Source organism: Geospiza fortis, unplaced genomic scaffold, assembly GCF_000277835.1.
Source record: "Geospiza fortis unplaced genomic scaffold, GeoFor_1.0 scaffold237, whole genome shotgun sequence".
In the NCBI taxonomy this organism is placed as follows: domain Eukaryota; kingdom Metazoa; phylum Chordata; class Aves; order Passeriformes; family Thraupidae; genus Geospiza; species Geospiza fortis.
In genome coordinates this window covers 558,355-579,446 of record NW_005054319.1, presented here as the reverse complement: position 1 = coordinate 579,446, position 21,092 = coordinate 558,355, and the positions used below count along the sequence as shown (strand labels likewise).

Below are 21,092 nucleotides of genomic sequence, written 5' to 3'. Positions count from 1 at the left end.
GCTGATAGTATGTCTGGAAGAGTCTCTTTATATCCACAACATACGAGACATGAAGGTATTACATACAATCAGGGAGACCCCTCCCAATCCTGCAGGTAAATGCGATGGTAGAATCAGCAGAACTCTGAAAAGTGCTTTCTGTGTCAGTGTATGAGGCTCTCTTCAGGGAGCTGTGGTGCTGTTAATTCTGCTTTCAAATTCAATGACTATGAGTGTTGTCTGAAAGCCTACATGTTAGATCCAGCTGAGAACAAGTAGCAGACTCTGCCCTAAACTGCATCTTCCCAGTATTTTGGTCTCCTGGAGTGGATGTGTTGAAATGTTAGGAAAAAACCAGGAGAGATAAAAGCTGGATTTTGACAGCACTTGGTATAGTTAAAGACTTTGTCAGGTTAATTCTTTAGGAATCATGGCAGACATGGGAAGTTCTGCTGTTTAATCAGTTATTGTAACTCTATTGGTATTACTCCTTTTCTGTATTATATTAAACAAACTTATGCTAAATAGTTGCATATATTGCAGATTGAACTCTGAGATTACTTATCTTTGTTTCTATTTCTGTTGATAATTTGGGTTATTTTTGTGACATTCAAGTACAGAATCAGAAAGTTTTACTGCATACATCCTGGAATTTTCCTGTTTCTAATCCTGTTTCTGCATCCCTTCTAGGGTTGTGTGCTTTATCAATAAACAATGATAATTGCTACCTGGCCTATCCAGGAAGTGCAACTATTGGAGAAGTACAAGTCTTTGACACCATCAATCTGGTAAGAATCTTTGAATGCTGTTTCCACCTCTAAAGATGCAGGTCTTGAAAATGACTTAACTTGCTCAGAGAGGAATTACTGGACACTTAGGTTTCTGTGTAACAGTTTGCAGCATCTCTTGCTTCACAGAATATCAGTAAATAAAATACAAGTGCTGATACTAGATTTGATTGAATAGAATTTGATTGAATTGAAATTGGTGGAACCAAGTAATTTCTATTGGAAATGTCTTCTGCTGCTTGTAGTCTCTATGTATAATGCTTCAGTGATAATTTATGTACTTAGTTACTGAAAAAAATACTGAAGCTGTTGTCCAGAAATTAAGAACCATGTTTGCCTTGAATGTGCTTAAATATGCAGTCACATGCAGCTTTTAACCTGTACTGTTCTAAGGTTCTATTTTATTGATTCACTGCAGAGAGCTGCCAATATGATCCCAGCTCATGATAGTCCCTTGGCTGCTTTGGCATTTGATGCAAGTGGTACTAAACTTGCCACAGCCTCAGAAAAGGTAAGGGAGCTTTTGATTGCCTTGCTAACAATGATAAAAATCAAATTTGTCATTAAGTATTTTAAGTGTGCACAGTTCCATGTGCAAGTGCCAGGAAGGAAAGCTTACAGTTAAAATGGGAAATCTAAGTTAAGATCGGTTAATGATATTTGACACAATTTCCATGCTGTGAAATGTTGGATAATAAGGTTATTTAAATAAAACATTTTAATCTGGCTGCAATTAGGGCAGTCTTCTGAGTGTTTCTCCCTTTAGTGCAGGATACTTAATAGAAATTAGTTGTCTTGTTTTGATGCTGTCTTCCTAATGAAAACAAGACAGTTAAAATCCAGAGAGAAGTGCCTTGCTAGTCTTTGGCATGTGATGACAAATTGTTCGTATAATGTGTGTAAATTAGAAAGTCTGAACCCTCTGCTCTTCAAGCTTAGACTATAAAGGTATAACTGATTGCACCTGATAAAGGCACAAAGACATCCAAGTGATTGCACTCGTGGTACTTGTCTAGTCTGCTGGTTTTTCATGATCAAATATGATAAGAAGGGCTGGTTTTGATGCACAGCTTGTTCTCTGCATTAGTAGCTCCCACCTCTTGTTTCTGTACTCTTCAAACACATCCTACAAACAGGCTCCATAAATACTTCGTGTAGTATCTGGGCTGCATCACAGCAATGAGTTAACAGCAAAGTGGTTTGCTGCTTCTGGTTGTGCTCACTAGAGCTAGTACGCAATGAATGAACTTGAAATGGAAAATGATCTATTTCTGGTTTTCTTTCTTTGCAGGGGACGGTAATAAGAGTGTTTTCCATTCCAGAGGGACAGAAACTCTTTGAATTCCGAAGGGGAGTGAAGAGGTAAAGTTCAGCTGGGTTAATTACCTGATGCTCATTCCTTATGGCTGATTTCCAGTATGTTCAGCAATTGAGCTGGCATCCTGATTTTTTTGCCCGTTTTCATCTTCATTCATCCCTGCATGTATGCTTATAACACTTTCAGCTTGAATGTTTTCCAATTTCCTTCCTTTGGACTTGACTATTCTATAAATCAATCCTGTCAGAATTGTACTCCCTCTTGCCTGTTAAAATTTATTAGTGAGGGAACTTGTTTAAAGTGGGTCACCTTTTGTAGGATATATTGTATTCTTGTGGAAATTGGAAGCAGTACATCTAATATTCTTACTCTCTTCTAAATCCTTCTAATGCAGTGGCCAGTTATAGCCATTGTGCAATGGTGTTGTGGTTTGTGGCAGCAGTAACTCTGTGTTTCTGCTGTGCTTTATACAGGGTAACACTGAGTTCAGATTGTTTCTAATTGATCCCATATCTGGTAAACATCAGAGCTAAGCATCATTAGTCTTATGCTTGAATAGCTTCAAGAAATGATCAGAGAATTCAGCATGCTAATTATTGAAGGGTGTTTTTTCTTACTTTTTTCTCACCAAAGTATTGGTGAGTTTAGAAATCTTCTTAACTAAGCCAAATAGTTTGACTTCCTTGTGTTTCTTCTCTTTTTTCTTTTTTCTCAGGTGTGTGAGCATCTGTTCATTGGCTTTCAGCATGGATGGCATGTTTCTGTCTGCATCCAGTAACACGGAGACGGTGCATATCTTCAAACTTGAGACTGTGAAAGAAAAGTAGGTTTCAAAGATGCCTTGGAATTCTTCAAGGAAAAGGATTAAAAGTTGACTGTACTCAACAGAATGAGTTCTCAAAAGTGTGGACAGACTTCTTTTCAACTTCTACTGTAAAGTAAAGGGCATAAGAAGTCACTTATGAATCAGCAACTGCAGCTGAGCTGTGTACTGTTCTCCCACTGAGTAGAAAAGGTGTTTTTCTGCCAAAGAGAACTTGGCCATCCTTCACAGAGGAGTGTGGAGCAGTTTGAACATTTTCAGTTAGGTTTGTTTCACCTCCTCTGACATCCATATGGGGAGAGCTATGTCAGCAATGCCTTCCAGCTGCATATAGGGAGCTTTAAAAGACACCAAGTTATAAAATCTTCCTATTTATGATTTGAGAGGACAGTCTTAATTCCATTTCAATGGAAGTTATTGGAAACAATGATTTGCGTAGTGATAAACAGATCAATAAAATCCTGAAACATAGTGCTTTCCAGTAGATTCTGCTCTTGTGTAATGAATGTTATAAAATGCAGGCTTATATGCAGAAGTATCAGTTTACAATCAAACATGCTTAAATAACAGGCTGAGGGTATTGGAGGACACATTTTGTCCTGTTGTATAAATGAAGTGTTAGAATTCTCAAGGATATTAGTTATTTCTGAAGAGAAACAGCTGCTTAATATCTTTTAAAATAAAATGTTTTCAAGTGTTTACACACTTTTCTCTCTAAGGTGAAGGCAAAGTGGGTGACTTTTCTCTTCTGACTTGTAGACCTCAGGAAGAGCCTACAACCTGGACAGGTTATTTTGGAAAAGTGCTGATGGCCTCAACGAGCTACCTGCCCTCTCAAGTAACAGAGATGTTCAACCAGGGTAGAGCCTTTGCTACAGTCCGTCTGCCCTTCTGCGGGCACAAAAACATCTGTGCACTTGCCACGTGAGTACAGCAAGGAGCCTGCACTGCCCACCCTGCTGGCTTGTTTGGGCTCTGGAAAAGCTGCACAGCTTCATCTGCAGCAGAGCACTGCTCACCTGTGATCATTCCAGTTTAAAGAGCAACTTGGTAGAGCCAACACCTCTCAATCCTGTGAGAGAAGGAGGAAAGGGCATAATATTTAGATACATATGGATAGGAATAGCCCATTTCTAAGTGTTGTTTAAAGATGTCTTTTAATTTTGAAACAAGAATATTGAGAACAGACCCGTGGGCTTTTATGGCATTTGTTTCCATTAGTGCTATGGGGAGTGATGGTGTATGTTGTTAGTGAATTGCAAAATTAGGCAATCCAGCCTAACCATTAAAGAAGTCTTTGAAAGCAAGTTCATATAATTCTTGTCTCTAAAACAGCGTAGCATTCATTAAAGTTAATTTTGAGGACTAAATCTAATCTTTTATGCTGTCTTCCTCAAAGGCAGGTCCCATTTGGCACAGCTACCAAAGTAATAAGCTGAGCAGTAGTAAACTTACTTTGTGGGGGTTTTATAGTTTTTATGCTAAATTGACTTAATGTCTGTACTCTCACTGCTCTGATCTCAAAGCACCCTTTAAGCAATAATTAAGCTTTGTAACATTTCTCAAATAAGTAAATCCTTCCCGTTAGAATATTTGTCTCTGGAGTTGCACAAAGCTTGATAACAGGATGGTAACTTCTGAATCTGTTTTACTGAGTTATATGTAATTGCTTGATTCCTGTGGCATCCTGTTAGCCCCAAAATGTGGTTATGCTATAAATCTTTTACACACAGCTCTTTCCTGGGTGCTCTGACTATTAACAGCATTCCCTGTCCAGGAGCTAAAGTGTGGAAAATAATGCCTTAAAGTCATAGAATCATTTAGGTTGGAAAAACCCTCTGAGACTGAGTCTAACCATTAAATCATGGGAAGGGAGGAGAACATGCTTTCTTATGTTATTTAATAATCTTTTATATAATAATCTGTTATTTAATAACTTCTGCTCTAAACCTTTCTAGAATCCAGAAGATCCCTCGTTTGCTGGTGGGAGCTGCTGATGGGTATCTCTACATGTACAACTTAGACCCCCAGGAAGGAGGCGAGTGCACACTAATGAAGCAGCACAAGTAAGTCCACATTAGCTGAGAGCTGTTGTATTTTATTTCCTCTCAAAATCCATTTTCTTCTCAAACTTGGTTCTGTTCTGGAAAAGTCTAACTTAGAACAGCTCATTTCTTCAAAGTAATCTTTTTCCAGACCTCTGACATGAATGAGTAATTTCAGAATCCCCCTGAGCCTTCCTTCCAGGTATCCCCTATACCAAGCACCGCTTTACCAGCAGAAACTGAGCCCTGTCCCAGTGCAGGGAGGGATCAATCGCTGCTTTCTCTGTGCTCTTTTTTCCTCTTGGCACTTTGAGTTGAGTTACTTAAACAAGAATTTGAAACGCGTGACACCATCCTCTTCATCAATAAATGAAGTGGTTACAAACATGAGAAAGATCTTGCTCTGACTTCACAGAGGGGAAACTGGCCTATGAAATTATCCCTGTTCTCTCTCTGCTGGTGTCCTTATTAAACTTCCCTGCATATAGGCCAGGCAGGTGTTCTGTAATAGTACTGTAGAACACTTGAGAAATAGGACAATGCAGTTTCTCAATAAGGGTTGGCAGGAAAAGCTAGGGTAATACAGTCAAATTACTTGATCAATCATGGAATTAAAGATAATAACTCGTGATGATAATTCAGGTTTGCAGCTTTGGTCAACCTACAATTATGGTCAAAAATCATACATTTATCTGAACATTTGAAGACATGACCTCTGGTTAGAAATTAAGTGAAGCCTCATAGAGGGATGCCTTTACCAAGCTGTTAATCTTTGAAATACTCTAATACTTTCTCTAGAGGCTTTCTAGTATCTATGTAAGAAGCAACTACTTTTGTTATTGCAAAGCTCAAGATAACTTAAAATATTGCTGATTGGGATGGGATTTTTTAATCATGCAGTCTTGGTTTGAGTCTTTTTTTCCTGCTTTGAGCTACTAGGATTTAGATCCTGATGCCGATGAGTCTTCAGAGAAATACTGAGGATTGTCAGGTGCTTTCTAGCCAGGCCTCTGGAACAGAGGGACCAAGTTCCTCCTATTGCATTTATTCATACATTATTCTTGCACATCAGATGAAATATTTTGCTGTAGCTGCCAGCTCAAGCTTTTTTGTGCCCAGGCAGATCACCTCTCTAGCTAACCCCTCTGTTCCTGGCAGGCTTGATGGCAGCATGGAGCCCGCCAACGAAATTCTGGAGTCTGCATCGCACGACCGGCCGTTGGTAGCGCAGACGTACAGTGCCGCTGTGACTAAAGGTACATATGTGCCTTCCTCACCCAGCAGGCATGGTAAGGAGAAGGCTGGGAATGGGGCAGGGAGCACCTCTGCCTGTTGCTTCCTTCTAGATGGCTGCGTGAGCTGGTCCACGTCCGCACCGAGCTTTGCGTAACCGCGCGTGCGAGGTGGAGCCTCGGTGAGCAGTAGGAAAAGAGCACTCGTAGTGTGCAGTAGCTTTCTGTAGATGGGCCACTTGTCTTTGCTGCTTCCTGGGTAGAATTTTGGCTTGAGTTGTGTTGATGGCTGTAGTGATAGTTTCAGTAGTTGTCACATGGTTCTTGAGGCAGTTCTGCACCCAGACCTTGTGCAAAGCATCTGAATTATAGCACTGCTCCCTTTTCTAAAAAAAATTTTTATGAAAGGTTAATAAATGCTGCTATTGTTCCTTTATGGGAACAGCGACCTTTTAGCCTGATTCAGTGCTCTGATAAATGAAGAGGATGAGAACTTGGTTAATGCTGCAGCTCTCCAAGTCAGTGGAGCTTTTTCCACGTCTGGCACCCAGGTTAGTACCTCCGTGCATAGGGAGGGCAGACAGCACATGCCCACGTCTGCACTGCACTGCATCAGTGGAGGCTGAAAACAGCAGCTGCCCAAAGCTCCAGTATGCATTGCACACACACAGGAGTTTAATTTTGATCATGAACTGCTTTTGGCTTGGAGAAACACAGTCATGAAACAGTCATGATAAAAACAAACATAGGGTGGCAGTGAAACTATTTGAAGTAATGCCTGGTTACTTCAGCTCCACTCATTCACTCTGGATCCAAGCCTTAGTTTGTTGCTGCTGATTCCCCAACTCCTTGTTCCTTTCTCTCCAGCCTATACGGATGACCTGGGTGCTGTGGGTGGAGCTTGCCTGGAAGATGAAACCAACTCACTTAGATTGGATGAAGACAGTGAGCATCCCCCCATGATCCTTCGGACAGACTAAACTTGGACCTGTGAACTCACTCCTGAAGCAGAGAACACTGGCTTGACGTTTCTTGAGGAATCTCGTGTTATGCTGCTATGAACTTTGACATGAGTTGGGAGAGAGGATGACAGACTCTTACAGTTTTAAGTCGTAGCTGTAGTTCTAATTCTATACAATTGGAAAAATATATGGTTTTCAATTCAGTGGCTTTTAATCTTGCTTATCTATTTTAGCTGTGTTTATTTTTTTTTTTGTTGCCAAAACCTGCTGTTTGTGCAGCCCTCAGAGCCTACTTAGCTTTGCATGCATTCATGTGCCAAGCAAGCATAGGAGGGGGAGAGAGAGAGAGAAGCCACTTTATAACAAACTCAAGTTTGTATTTTTTTTATATATGTATATAATATTTAGCCTATATAAGGAAGGAGTAGAGAAGTGGTTCTGGAAGCTGAGACTAGTTCTGCACTGACAAAGGTCCAAATGGTTTCCTGTGCATGGGCTTGCAGGCATACCTAGTGACTGACATGCAACCTCTCAAATGCAATGGCCTGTTTTTTTTGGGTTCTCCCTTCCCTTTCCTGGACCATTTTGTTAATTAAAATTCCTTCTGAATGTTGTGTATTTGTGGGACTGTTCTGTTTGTTGGGATGGAAAACTGGAAGTGTTTCCCTGCGTAAGGATATAGAATTTAGAAAGTGCCTTTACAGGGAAGGAAAGGAATTGCTGCAGGAAGAAGAGCTAGAATGAGGGAAGGATTGTTGGAGAATCTTGTCTGTACACCTTTGGTACTTGAGTGTCTGTAGCCTGTGGTGGCTGATAAACTTGTGGGTTTTTGAGAAAAGACTTGGAAAGCACTTTCTTTCTTTCCTATAGATTGTCCTGTTTTCTTGGCAGAGTAGCAATAACCTTTTTTTATACCTTTTTGAATTATCCAAAGCACGGATTCTGTCAGGCTGGAGGGAAGTCCCTGTAGGGTTTGGCAGCCCCACTCTATAAACAGCCTTAAGGTTTCCTGCTAGAAGGCTCTCAGTTCCTGCTTCTTCTCAGTCTGGGGCTGAGTATACTGCTCTAATAGTGAAAGTTCTTGATTTTTTTTTTCAGATTCTGATGTAAATATAAATGATTTTGAAAATTTAATTTACTTCTGGGTTCTCTACTGCTACATAACAATGCTTTTCTTTCTGTTTTTTTTTTCCCATTCCCCCTCTCATCAGAGTACCTCTTATAGATACACTCAAGGACTCGTAGTTTCTTTGGCAGTTTTGGAATAAATCCTTAACTGCCCTGACACTGACTAGGGCTTTCCAAGGCTGAGCAGTGCTGCAGACTATTTTTAGGGTTGTAATGTGCCTTCTCTTAAGTCTTGGATAACAGTTATTGAGCAAGTGATTAGTGAAGTACTTGGTGAGTGTTACTTCCCTTTGCCAAAACAAGCCTGCTTTGCCTTCTGTGTAGCAATGTGGGTTGTTTCCTTTCCCTCTACTGACTGCTTGCAAAGAAGTAAATATAAAGAGAGGCAAGGAAATAGCAGATCTTAAGAGGAGGACAGAGGCTGAGTGCTCCAGCTATGTGTGAACTCCCTACCACACTAGGCAGTGATGTTCTTTTAGGATTGGTACCATGAACAAGTCCTCCCTGGAGCAGTGGGCTCTGTCCCCAGAGCCCCGTGTGGGCAGATGGGCTTCCCCTGCCTCTACAAGTACAAAGAAGGTGGCAGCCCCTGCCAGGAGAGCTCTGTCAGGGAGGCTGCAGTGAGTCCCTGTCAGTGGAAGGTGTTTGTACACAAGTGTGTGTGGGAGAGAAGGGATTAGGCTTGTTTATTCACTGCAAACCCTTGACTGTCCTAAGTAGTTGGTTGGAGTGGGTTGTGGTGTCCTCTCCAGAACCCAGCACGTTCCCAGCAAACCCCTGAGTCGTGCTGAAGCCTCACTTAGTCTCTTGACTTTAAGGTCTGGCTGACAACTCAATTCCATGGTCTGCAGTTATTTATTTATATTCTGCTTTACTGCTCTCAGCTTTGCTGTGATGTTCCAAGCTGCAGAGTGAAACACAAGTCTTGAAGTAAATATAAGCTCAGTGAGCTTTACTGGCAAACTGACCCACCCAGGAGATGTCTTCTCATTCCAGACTAAAGCTGGTTAACATTCCTGATAACATCCTTGGAGGTTTGGCCTAGACTCCACAAGCACAGTTAGCAGTAAACATGCACCAGCAACACAGGTCTGCTAAGCACACAAGTTTTACAACTCCTGAGTGTGGCAAAGGCCATGTTACACCCCTAAATGTAATTACTAACTTTACTGTAAAAAATGGAGGTCATTTATTGTACTAATTTTATTCCCTTCTTAATTTCCGTACCTTATTTTCCACGGGTGAGTAGGAGATCCCATATTCACTGTATTTGTGTCTTCCATATGCTGTAGTGTGTTCCTGCTCCTGAGCCACACACTGTGGAATTGCTGTGCCCTACTTGGTTCACTCTTAAATAGAAGCTGAAAGCCAGTTAAAAGTATCTTCTTGCTGTTGTAACTGAGAAAATCTTTTTGTAGAGCAAAAATATTAATGTTCTGAAGTTAGTGACCAGCTAGTAGGGTGGAGCAGGTCGTTTCTGGTCCCCACTGGCTGTGTATTTAAGAGTGGTGACAGTAGTTTAACTGCATGAGGATATAAACTTTTTCTCAGATAAAACATGACTGATGTAATTTCCCTGTGATGGCCTTAGGCCCTCAGTAACCACCCTGCTGTGGGGTGCTACCAAAGCTAGAAGCCTTTCAGGTTGAGGGTTTATCCCAGTGACACAAAGATGAATTTCTATTTTTTTTTTCTTTAAACATAACCAGAAATGCTGTTTGCAGCTGCATCCTCTCCTGAGTGTGGAGCATGTGATTGCACTGTTGTTCTCTGTGAATCAGGTGGTGTCTAAACATTTCTGTTCTGATGCTCTGACAGACCCAGGGCAAGCCAAGGAGGCTCGAGCCCTGTGCTGTGGCCACAAGCTCCTGGTCACAGGATATGGGAACTCCTGTGCAGTCCCTCTCAGTTCAGACTGACCTTCCTTGGAAGGACAGTGTTTGTTCTGTACAGCCTGTCTCTCTCCATATGGGCTGCACCTCTTGATAGTTTTTAACTCAGTGGAGGGTTGAGGCAGAGAACTGAAACAACCAAAGCTGGGGAGGGGGGAACACTGAAAAACTTGGAATCCTAAACTCAGGTCTTAGCTTGCAGTGGGATCAGTTCCCAGTGAGTACCGTGGGGAAGGAGCTGTTTCTCTTGATGTGCAAATGGGCAGCGAGTGCAGGTCCTCGCTGCTGTCTCGACATCTGTCTGTTTACTCTGTATTCAAGTTCTGAGGCAGAAAGCTTTTATCTGCCCTGGTCTCTTCTTATGTCACTGTTTCCAAAATACAAGTGATAGATAATCTAGCAGTTAAAAGGCAGGGCCTGGCAGAGGAGGAGGAGGAAGTAGAAAGCATCAAGAGGTTGGTAAAAGCTGCTTGTTCTGGTGCCCTGTTGAACAAGATGTTGGCACGAGTGAGTGCTCCCTCTGGGATCAGGTGTGTGCTCGTACCTTGCTGCTCTGGGTCCTGCACAGCAAGTTTCTTGGCTGTGTTCTGCAGAGGGTTGGGGTAGAGGTGGTGGCTTTTCAAGTCTGCCTGAATGCAAATAAATACCTGAGAAACCTTTAGTGCAGTGACAGGTGTCTGCACAGAGGGAACTTGGTCTGACCTGTGTGGAACAGTGAAAAGGGAGGAATGAGCAGAGGAGCGCCGGGCTGGGTGAGCGCTGAGCCCAAGCACAGCACTCTCTGTTATATCCCATGCTGTGCTTTCTTGGCTCCAATAATGGCATTAGCACCAACCAGCATGCAGTAGGACAGTAGGATTTCTTTCCCTGTGGGTTGCTGAGCTGTTCAGTATCCCACTGATGTGTGCAGATGCTCCACTGCTGTTTGCAGAGCGACAGGAGTCTTTGTCCAAAGCGTTGGTGGGGATTAATCACTGCAGAGGTTTGGGAAGTATTATTCTGTGCTCCAGCTGTCCTGGCTAACAGTCAACTTTATTTAACCTGTTAATATCTGAGAGCAAGGCCCGAGTGTCTTCTCCACATGTGGAGAGCAGGCCTTTCTTTTCCTGGAATCTGCTGGCCTGTGAAAGGCTTGCAATGAAGAAAGCATGGCTCTGACTGTAAATAAATCCTTTCAGATTCCAGTTGTACAACCAAAGGAATTCAGCAAATTCCTATTTTTCTAATCATGACATGCCTTCATTTTAATGCTCTTCTGACTGGCAAATCTCATCTTACGCTGCTTTGAAAATAACGGGCAAGAAGTTGTAATTCTGGCTTGCAAACAGCTGCCTTGTGCTCCTTACAGGTGTCAGTGCTGTGGCTTTGGCCATGTGGCTGCAGGGACCCTGCATGTGTCCGACTCAGGAGTGGGGAGTTCTCCCCAGACCTGTAGCTCTGGGTTTCTGTGGGGTGTTGACTCAGCCCTAGGTCTACCTGGATCTATTTGCTCTTGCATTTGCTTCCTTACCTGGAGAAAACCCTGCATCCTGCAGTGCTCACTGACTGTTTGGTATCTGTGTCGATAAGTGGAAAAATCTGTCTAACATTCCACCTCACCAAGTGTCTGGCTCTCACTGCTAGCCCGTCGCTCTTTGTAATTTTATAACTGCCTAAGAAATTAAATCTGTGTTGTGATAAGTATTCTGTGTCTTCTTCCTTTTGTTTGCTACTTGGAGATGGGGCCGGATAAGATCAGGGTAAGGCTACATGGCCCAAACAAAACAGCAGCAGTTCTGAGCCCTCAGTCTCAGCAGTGCTTTGTAGCTGCTCTGCACAGACACTGTCAGTTTGGGCTTTGCAGGGACTGGGAAAGGACAAGCTGAGTTTTTCCTGGCACATTTTGCTTGCAAATGTAATTTTCCCTCTTGTTCCTTTTTAAAGCTTCTCTTCCCAGGACTTGCATTTGTGTATTTTTCTCATGCTGCTCAGGTGAGTTTGATAAGTGCCTTTGTTCCTTTTTTTTTCATGGGATGCATCTCAAGCAGTGCTTTCATACCCAGCCCACTCCCTGTGCTGTCGCTCCAGGCTTGTTGCTTCTCTCATTCAAGCCCTGGAGGAAGATGTGGAGCGAGCTCTTGCAGATGGGAGAGGAGGCAGCTCCTGTTTCTGAATCCTTCCTCCCGCAAAGCAGCGACGAGAGCTTTGATCGGGGTGGACAAGAGGAGCAAAAGCCTTTCTGCTGTTGCTGGCGGTGTTGGAGCACGCAGGATGAGATGAGGGTGAGGCTCTCCCTGTTCTCCTGTGGCTGTTTCATGGTGAAGCCTCGGCTGAGGAGCTGCAGGCGCCGCCTCCCCTGATCCAGCTCTGGAGGGCAATGCTGCCCTGTCGCTGCTGCTTTGTGCCTCCCTTTGCTCCAGGCAAAATCGGCTCTGCTAGCTCCGATGAGTGTCTCTAAAGTGTTCACTCGGCTGCTGGTGATGTTTCCCTGTCTCCTGCCTGGAGCAAGCTGAAGATCTGAGGTGGATTCAGGCAGTGGCAGTGACTTCCATCTGCTGTGGTGATGCCAACAACTCCTCTGTCCCCCGTGTCCCAGGTGGATAAAATCATCCAGCCCCTTTGGGAGGTCCAACAGCTCCTCTGCTCCTGCCCTAGGGGAGCAAAGCAGAATATTCTCCAGTAAGCACGGGGAAAATTGTGAACAGTGGGTCACACCCAGCCCTGAAATAGGCAGCTGTGGTTGCCTTCAGGACAGCAGTTTCACTTCTGTCTGCTGGTACTGAGTTTGGCCCGCTGAGCATGAGTTTCCAGGGAAAGAAATGAGCAAGCCCATGTCCAATTATTTATCTTATTACAAGGGTAAACACGGACTCATCTCTGTTCCTCCTTGCTTTCTCTTGGTACTGAGTTGGCTTTTGGCTTTAGCTGTGATGATCTGCCCAGTGGTCAGGCCCTGACACCTTTCACTACACAGGGCCTGAGTCCAAGGTGGAAACAATTGAGCAGGAGCACAGTCCTGGTGTGAGCACACTGCTGGGAGCAGAGGAAGGAGTGAGACACCAGCAGAGCAGCTCCCACTGCCCCTGGCCTGGCTGGTGTGCAAGGTGGATGCAGCATCACTCATCTTTAGAGCCAGTGAGAAGAAAGGAGGAGCTGGAGCCAGAGGTGAGCACCAGCACCACTCTGATCCTGCCCAGGCTTGGGAGCACATTGTCCCCCTCTGCAGCACCCACACTCAGCGGGTCTGTGAGCATTCACCTCTCCCGTGCCACATCCAACCCACACCAGTCTCAGACAGGCCCTTGGCAGAGGCTTTTTGGCTAATTAATTAACTATGAGCTAATTGAGGGCATTGTGCCCAGCTTGCTGGAGCTGAGGACAGCTGATGCTGGCTCCTCCAGCACTGGGTTATGTTTTGGGTTGGGGATTTTAACAGAGAGCTCTACGAAGTTAAAGGTTAAAATAAAGAATTTGGAGACTGTTGTATCTGGGGTAAGTTCATAAAGTAAGCTCTAGAGGGTTTGGCAGTATTTTGATTTTTTGGATACTTTTTTGCAGGGGCAAGGGAGAGACTTTTTCTCCACAAGTGTAGTCTGGAGCTGGGGAGCACTGAGTGGTGCAGGGGCAGGGATGCACTTTGTCCATGTGATCAGATCCACCTTGGCCACACGGTGGGTACAGAGTCACTTTTGGGTGCCAGCCTGGTGTGTAACTCCTCAGCATCTCCCTTGCCACTGCTGTCCCCTCCTCCCTGCTTGAGGGAGGCTGGTGACACCATCAGCCACTGCTCCTCAGCAGCCCCAGATCGGGGCTGATAATTTATTTTATCTGAGGAGGGCAGGCAGAGGGATGGGCCAGGAGCCTGGGCCTGTGGCTGGTGAAGGGAAGGTTTCTGGGGGCCAGCACTGGGGCTGTGCTCTGCTCTTGTGCAGCTGCTGGGTGGAGCTGCAGGAGCCTGGGGCCACAGAGTGTCCCTGTCCCTTCCTTGGGACCATCCCAGCCTTCTGTCCCCAGAGCACCCATGTTCTTTCTTCCCTTCTCTGGTACCATCCCACTGTTCTTTTCCTGGAACATCCATGTTCTTTCCTCCCTCTCCTGGGAGTATTCCTTCTTCTACCCTGGGAGCACCCCAGCCTGCACGTTCCCTAGCAGCATCCCAGTCTTTTTCCTCCCATAACCTCCCAACTCTTCTGCTGGCAGCATCCCAGCCTTTTCTCCTTGATGCATCCATGTTCCTTCCCTTGTTTACTCCCAAATCATCCCTCCTCCACTTCTTCAGCAGCTCTGCAGCACCTTGCGCAAAGCTCTGTGCTTCACCTGGCCCCACAGCCTCTGCTGCTGGCTGAGCCCTGGAGCAGGGAAGGGAATTACAGACCCTCTGTGTCCCCTCTCTCTGCACCTTGGGGCACAGGGCTCTCTGCTCCCCTGCTCTCTGTGGGCAGCAAGCACAGTGAAATCGTGCAGAGCATCTCTCCTCTCCTTACCCGAGAACAATTTTGGAAATGAAAGCCGGGAGGCAGAGCCAGGGACGTTATCTCACCCCTTTTTACCGTTTCAGATAGGAAACAGCCTTTCATCTCTCCCAGGGTGAAAGGCAATTTGCATTTCAAGAGGTCAGGACGAAGCTTTTTCTCTTTACCATCCGAAATTCGTTATTCAAAGTCTATTTGGAAACAAAACAACACATGCACGGGAAGATGGCCTCTGCAGGCTCAAATTAACTGCTCCTGTCATCCCTGATTTCCCTGGCTGCTGCTGCTGGAGGATGCTGGATCGAGGAGGAGGCACAGGCGCTGCTGGAGACGTGAGTGGAGCAAACCTGTGAGCTCCTCGGTGTGGCTGGAGCTGCTCCAGGGCTCGGGGGTCTCCCCTGGGAACTGGGGGAGGTTTTTCACCCCCCTGCCCTGCACAAGCTTGGCTTGGACAGGTCAGGTCCCTGAGGATAGCTCCAGACCCACCTCCCTGCAAGCCCTGCTCCTTTCCAGCTCCCACACTCAGCCTGGCTCCAACAACCCAATCCTGCCTCATAAAAACCCTCTGGCAACTTCGCTGGGGCTTGCTGGGCACTGGAGCTTTGTTTTCTCAGCTGCTTCCTCTGCCCTCACTGCTGCCACTTATTGATATCAGAGTTTGCATTAACAGGTGCAGCTCTGGGATATTCAATTACCTATAAAGAGCTGTAGCAACGCAGGACATTGCTGGAGGCATCAAGGCCGTTGGTTTCAGGATTTTTTTTCCTTGGTTTCAGGGGTTTTTTTCCTTGGTTTCGGGTGCTTTGTTTTGGTTTTTTTACCTTGCATTTAAAGGAGATGTGAGGACAGGTAAAGTGGCATAAAAAACATAAGTAAAAAGTGGAGTAAAGAGAAGGAGAAATAAATAAATAATCCTGTTTATTAAATGAAACAGCTGGGTTGGGAAAAAAAAATGATCTCCGGGAAGAAAGCAGCTCCCTGGGCTATTTTTAGCTCTTTTGTTTCTCCCCCCCTTTCCACCCCCACCCTCCTTGCACAGTCTGAGGGTTTGGTGCATGTCAATCCTGCTGTTCTCCCTCACCTCCTGAGTGCCAGGTGATGTGCTCTGTTCTTATTTTCTTTTTTTTTTTTTTTCTCTCCTTTTTGTGCATCTTATTTATAGCAGGGAGCTGGGGGAAGGGCAGCAGCATCAGGAGAGGCCGTGCAGGCATCGCCCTCGGTCCTGGCCGGGGAGAGGAGGGGGTGGCAGGGGCTGACCCTCTCCTGCAGCATCTGGGGCTGGACATGGTCCTCCCTCTGCTCCTGCTGCAGCTCCCCAAAATTCCCTTTCCCTGGATCTGGGAGGCTCCAGCAGCTCCAGGGCAGGAGCCACTGCTGGTGACTCCTCTCAGCTCTTGCACCAGTGGTGCTGGGGAGCCCTGGATTTCAGTTTTTCTGGATTTCCATTGAGTCTTTCTCTCTCTAGGCACCACCATTCCTGACCCCATCCCAGCAAAGCTCTCCGCCACCCCCAGGCACTCAGCCCTGCAGCCTTCCCCTTTCGCAGCCATCCCTCCCAACTCTCACACCTCCCACCGCCTCTCCTGGATGCTGCTGCTGCCCCAAGGCCCCTCTGCCACCAGCTCCCCCCTCACCGAGCATCCTCGTGGGCTCCCATCTTTGTGCCTTTATGGAAGAAATACATAATTCTTTTATTATTCAATTAGGAGTTTAACACACAATCAGGTGATCGCTTTAAGAGGATTTCCTATAAGGCAGGATTTGAATAACGGGGCTATGAGTAATATATTCCCTTAACTGGTTTATTCCTTTATCAGATTTTTTTTCCCCCTAAGCACTTTAATGCATTTACTTTCCCATTGTCGACACTTTTCTCCGAGCTCTTCCTCCCTCCCCGAGCTTATGCAAATCCCCCGTAAGGCGTTTAATGCTCCGTGTGTGTCAATAGTGCCCAAATCTTGGCGGCAGCATTAGGGCTTCATGCATGCCCCGGCTGATTAAGAGGGGTGGTGGGGCCAGCCTGGCTGCCCAAACCCCCTTCCAACCCCCACCGTGGGGCCTCTGCGCTGGGAGCTGCATTTTTGCAGAGAAAAGGCTGAGCTGAAAGTAGCTTTTCTTTTGCAGGGTGAATGGGGAGCGCCGGGCTGACCTGCCCGCCGCTGTTTGCCGCCCTGTCGCTCACATTTCGGGCTGTGTGGAGGTGTTTGCTGGCAGAGGGGGATGGCTGTGGGTGGGATGTGAGCAGAGGAGGAAGAGGATGGAGGTAAAATAACCCCTGAGCCGGTGTCGGTGTTGGTTTGTGCACACACAGTCCAGCCTGTGCGGCAGAGGGTGCTCAGGGTGCCTGCTTGGGCAGCACTGGCAGGAAAAACAGGGGTTTGCCCACTTTTTGTGCCACCAGGGGCTGAGATCACGTCACCCTTGTGTGCCGTGGGTTTGCTTCCCCTGGGGTTTGTTTTGGGGGGTTAAACAGCCCTTACAGACACGGGTGTGCTGTACCTGGGTACTGGGGGAGAGGCCTGGAGCCCGGCTCGGGGCGATGTGTTTGCTGCTCACCTTGGTGGAATGTTCACTCTGACACCTGAGCAAAGGGGAGCCTGGGGAGGAGGGCAGGCATTGAAAGGAATAGCAAAAAGGGTTGGCCTGGAATTCCTGGTTTTCCCACTGCCTGAGGGTTTTGTGGCTGCTGGTGAAGCCCTTTGTGAACACAGTATGGGAGAAAACACCTCCTCCAAGGGTAACTGTCATCATTTTCTCCTTCCAGAGAAAAATCTCTCTCAACCTGCGTCTGTAAACAGCCCGGTGAGTGGGAGGGGGATGGACCAGCCCTTCCCGGCCTTGTTTCCTCCACGCCCACCACTGATTGTCTCCTTTTTTATCCCGTCCTGCCACTCTGCCTGTGCGTGCAGCAATTATGCAAAGTTGCAATCAAGGAGCTGAATTAGGAGCTCATCTTGGATTAATTAGTGATGGATGCAAATCTGTTCCAACAAAGAAGAGCAAGGGGAGTGCAGAGGCCATGGGTATCCTCCCAGGGTTTCTCCAGCTCTCCCAGGCTCCTTTGGGGGCAGGAGGGATGCAGAGTAATGCCTTGCAGGAGAATTGGGGCATCCATGTGAAAGAATTTGGTTCTTGGCCTTGGGACAAGGCTTGGGTGCCCCAAAGCTGATGCTCAGCTCAGCCCCTGCATCTCCCTGGAGGTTTTAAACCCAGAGCTTTGGGCTTAGAGCATCTCCTCCCACCCCAGCCTTGCTGCAAAGCTTGGGGAAAAACCAGTTAATCCCTGCGGCCTCCAGTGCTGAGCTCCTGCCAGCGCTGGGGATTTCTGTTCGCCTGCAATCGGATTGTGACAAACCCCTCCACTTGATTGAACAAATTCCCTGGCTACTCCCCGCTCATTGCAGGCCCCAGTAATCCCCTGAGTGTGACTCTGGCCAAGAGGCAACATCCCTGATTAATCCCTGGCGTCTCCATGCAAAGCCGCTGCTGCCGAGGATGCTCCTGGGCTGGCACAACACGCTCGGCCGGCGCTGGGAGCAGACCCCGGGGAGGGATGCAAAGGATGCAAGGCTGTTTAAAGGAGCTTTTCCAAGAGGGGATTGCAGCCTTGAGAGCAGCCTCTTCTTCCTCTGAAGTGGAAAAGATGGATGTGCAGCGCTCCTGGGAGCACTGAGCCAAGGGGGTGGGAAGGGGGGTGCAAATGTTTAATTTTTTTCCTGCTCCCCCCCTTCAGTGTCACCCACCCCACCTGTTGCAGAGGGGACACCCACTGGGCACAGAATAACCAGGGCAGCCTGGCAGGGTGAGCACGGCTTGGTTAAGGAGCTCCTGGCTCGTGGCTGTGCCCACAGGGATGGGGACAGTAGGGACAGCCCATTCCCATGGTCCCCAAGAGTTTAAAGCCTTGGCTCGAGGCTTTTGGTGTGCAGGCAACTGAAAGGTCTCTCCTTCCTCTCCCCTCTGCAACAGCAATGATTAATAAAACCTGACTCGGCTGGAAGGGCAAGGAGAAAAACAACAATACAGGACATTTCTGGAGATGGTCCTAATCCAGCATCTCGGAGCCAAATGAATCAGCAGCTTCTTATTCTGCCGGCAGGATTAGTCAATGTTCATCCAGGCTCCTGGGAAGTGAGGTGAGGCTCTGCATAGCAAGGAGAGAGGTGGCCACAGGGTGTTGGCTGGTTCACGGAGCCGAGCAAATCCCTCCTTGTAATCCTGCAAACACTGCTGGGATGCACCCACTGGTGCTGGGAGCCATGGGACAGCAGGGAGAGGCAGGAGGAGGGAAAAATACCTTTAAAAATCTGCAGCGTGGGTGAAGGATGAGGCTGTTGGATGTGGGGTGTGGGGGGAAGACTCAAGGCTGGGGCTGTGTGTAAGGGATGTCCCCCATGCCACAGGGACCAGCATGCCTGGGACCAGGAGCACCATGCCTGGCTGGTTTGCCTGGCTCTTAAAGTGGGTCAAGCAGAAACCCAAGGAGCATCTGAGCTCGCCAACCTTGAGCCAACTATGTGGAAGCTGAATAATTCAGGGCCAGCTTAAAAATTGAAGAGCCCAGCAAAACTCCAGGAGAGCACAGCCCATGGGACCCCCATAGCCTTGTCAGGCAGAGGCAGCTCAGCCTGCCCATGCTCAGGGGGCACCTTGGGCATTTTGGGAGGGGGGACAGAGTTGTTTGTGCCTAACACTGCCCTTGGGAATGGGGAAAGCAGAGGGAAAGCACCCAGCAAAGTTCACCCTGATGGATTCATCTCCCTGTAGAGCTCCAAGCTGTAGAAGTTTCCTTGGGTATCCCAGCGTGGCTCTGTCACACCTACAGCAGGAGCAGTTGGAAGGGAACCCCCTTTTCCCCTGAAATGGGGATCTCCTGATTGTGTGGTTTTAGAGAGGAGGCTAAAACTTGCTCTTTGCCACCAGGTATTTGGCTGCAGCATCTCCCCATGGCTTGGAGAACACCACATCCTCCAGGGAGCTGAGGTGCTCCCCTCAGCTTGGTCACCTCTGAAGGACCATCCCTGCTTCTGTTCCTGGGGCTTTGGAATGGGGAGAACCAGCTCCTGGGGGAATCCCTGTGGTGAGTAATGCTGCCTGGCGAGCGCTGGGAAAGGCGGGTGCCCATATGCTGCAGCTCGCTCTGCTCTTTTCGTGGAGCACTCTCCCTGTCTGGGTGCCAACCAGCAGCACACACGGCCAGGGAGCCCCACCACACTCACCCCCCCGGGGGGTTTTTACATTTCTAAGGTTCCCTGAAGAGGGTGATGGAGTCTGGTGTAGAGCAAGGGGATGTACCCCAAGGGGAGTGAGGTGCTTTGAGATTTTATGTGACGCTATGAAATTAGAGCTGAAGAAATGTGCCAAAGTAAACAGCCCAAAAAATCCCCGTTTGCACCAGAGGGCCGAGCTGTGCAGGTGCTCAGCTCAGAGGGGAGCAAGGAAAGCTGAGCCTCAGCTCCAGGCCGTGCTTGGCACAGCAGTCAGGTGCACTTTGAGCCAAACTCCGGCTATTTCAGCCAAGGAGAAAAGATGGAAATTTCCACCTGGCCTGTTTTCTTCCCTGCGATGGATTTGCAGGAGCCCCTTTCCCCAGCCCCGCTCCCGGCAGCAGGAGGTGGTGCAGGCGGCTGTGTCTCTCATTTCCTCTGGCGGCCGCAGCAGCAGCAGCAGCAGCGCATCCCCGGCCCCACAGGCTGATTTACACAACGCAGCAGCGTTTATTGACTGCGAGGAGATTGTCATTCACAGCCCGGCGCGGTGCAGCCAGGCCTGGAGCAGGGATGGTTCCTCCTCTCCTGCCCACTGCCTCCATCCTCACACGCTGCGGGGGCAGAGCCCAAGGATGGTCCCGCAGGGCTCTCACCCAGCTCGCTGGGAGGGGGCACCTGCTGAGTCCCCCCTCTGTGCCTTGCTGCTCCTGGAGAAAAGCATCAGATCCCCGTGATGGAGGAGAGATGGATGGAGCCTGCAGCCTGGGCCAGCCCACCCAGCCCAGGAGGGGTGGGGACACCCACGAGGTCCCTGCCTGGGTCACCCCCCCTGGGGACACCTGTCTCCTCCCTTTGGTGGATATCCACACTGCCCCATCTTGCTGGCTCCCTTCCTCCTCTGCTTCCATTCCCTGGTTTTGGAAGGGAGCAGAGACCCTCCTGGCTGTTTGCTCAAAAAGCTGGGGAATTGCTGTGTTCTGTTAACAGAGCTGCCATCCATCCATCCATCCATCCATCCATCCATCCATCCATCCATCCATCCATCCATCCATCCGTTTGTCCATCCATCCATCCATCCATCCGTTTGTCCATCCGTCCCTCCTGATTCCATCAGCCCCTCTTAGACAAAACCCTTCACAGGGCACGAATGACCCTCTCCCTGGAAAGCTCATGCCCTGAACTAAATTGCCGGGGCTTTCTTCCTAATTAATCTCTCTTGGCAATTAGCTCCGGACCTCCGAAATGCCTCCAAGGCGCCTCTAGC

General features: G+C 47.6%; 2 protein-coding genes across 3 annotated transcripts in view; both read left to right on the top strand.

The window, feature by feature from the left end:
* Positions 1-6: 6 nt before the first annotated feature.
* WIPI2 (WD repeat domain, phosphoinositide interacting 2) lies at positions 7-11,847 on the top strand. Of its 2 annotated transcripts, none has more exons than XM_031056503.1 (9): positions 7-95; positions 670-767; positions 1,186-1,278; positions 2,059-2,129; positions 2,801-2,908; positions 3,668-3,832; positions 4,867-4,974; positions 6,112-6,209; positions 7,053-11,847. In XM_031056503.1, exons 1-9 carry the CDS (start codon positions 50-52, stop codon positions 7,163-7,165), a joined length of 900 nt encoding a protein of 299 aa, XP_030912363.1. In that variant the 5' UTR covers positions 7-49; the 3' UTR covers positions 7,166-11,847. The 2 variants fall into 2 exon arrangements, with proteins under 2 accessions (XP_030912363.1, XP_030912362.1); XM_031056502.1 differs by having other exon boundaries at positions 6,112-6,242.
* A 7,835-nt stretch (positions 11,848-19,682) lies between these two features.
* Positions 19,683-21,092, top strand: part of SLC29A4 (solute carrier family 29 member 4) — an 8,490-nt gene continuing 7,080 nt past the window's right edge. The window contains exon 1 of the mRNA XM_031056501.1: positions 19,683-19,698. The gene's annotated coding sequence lies outside the window, so the exon portion shown is untranslated. The remainder of the gene's footprint in view (positions 19,699-21,092) is intronic.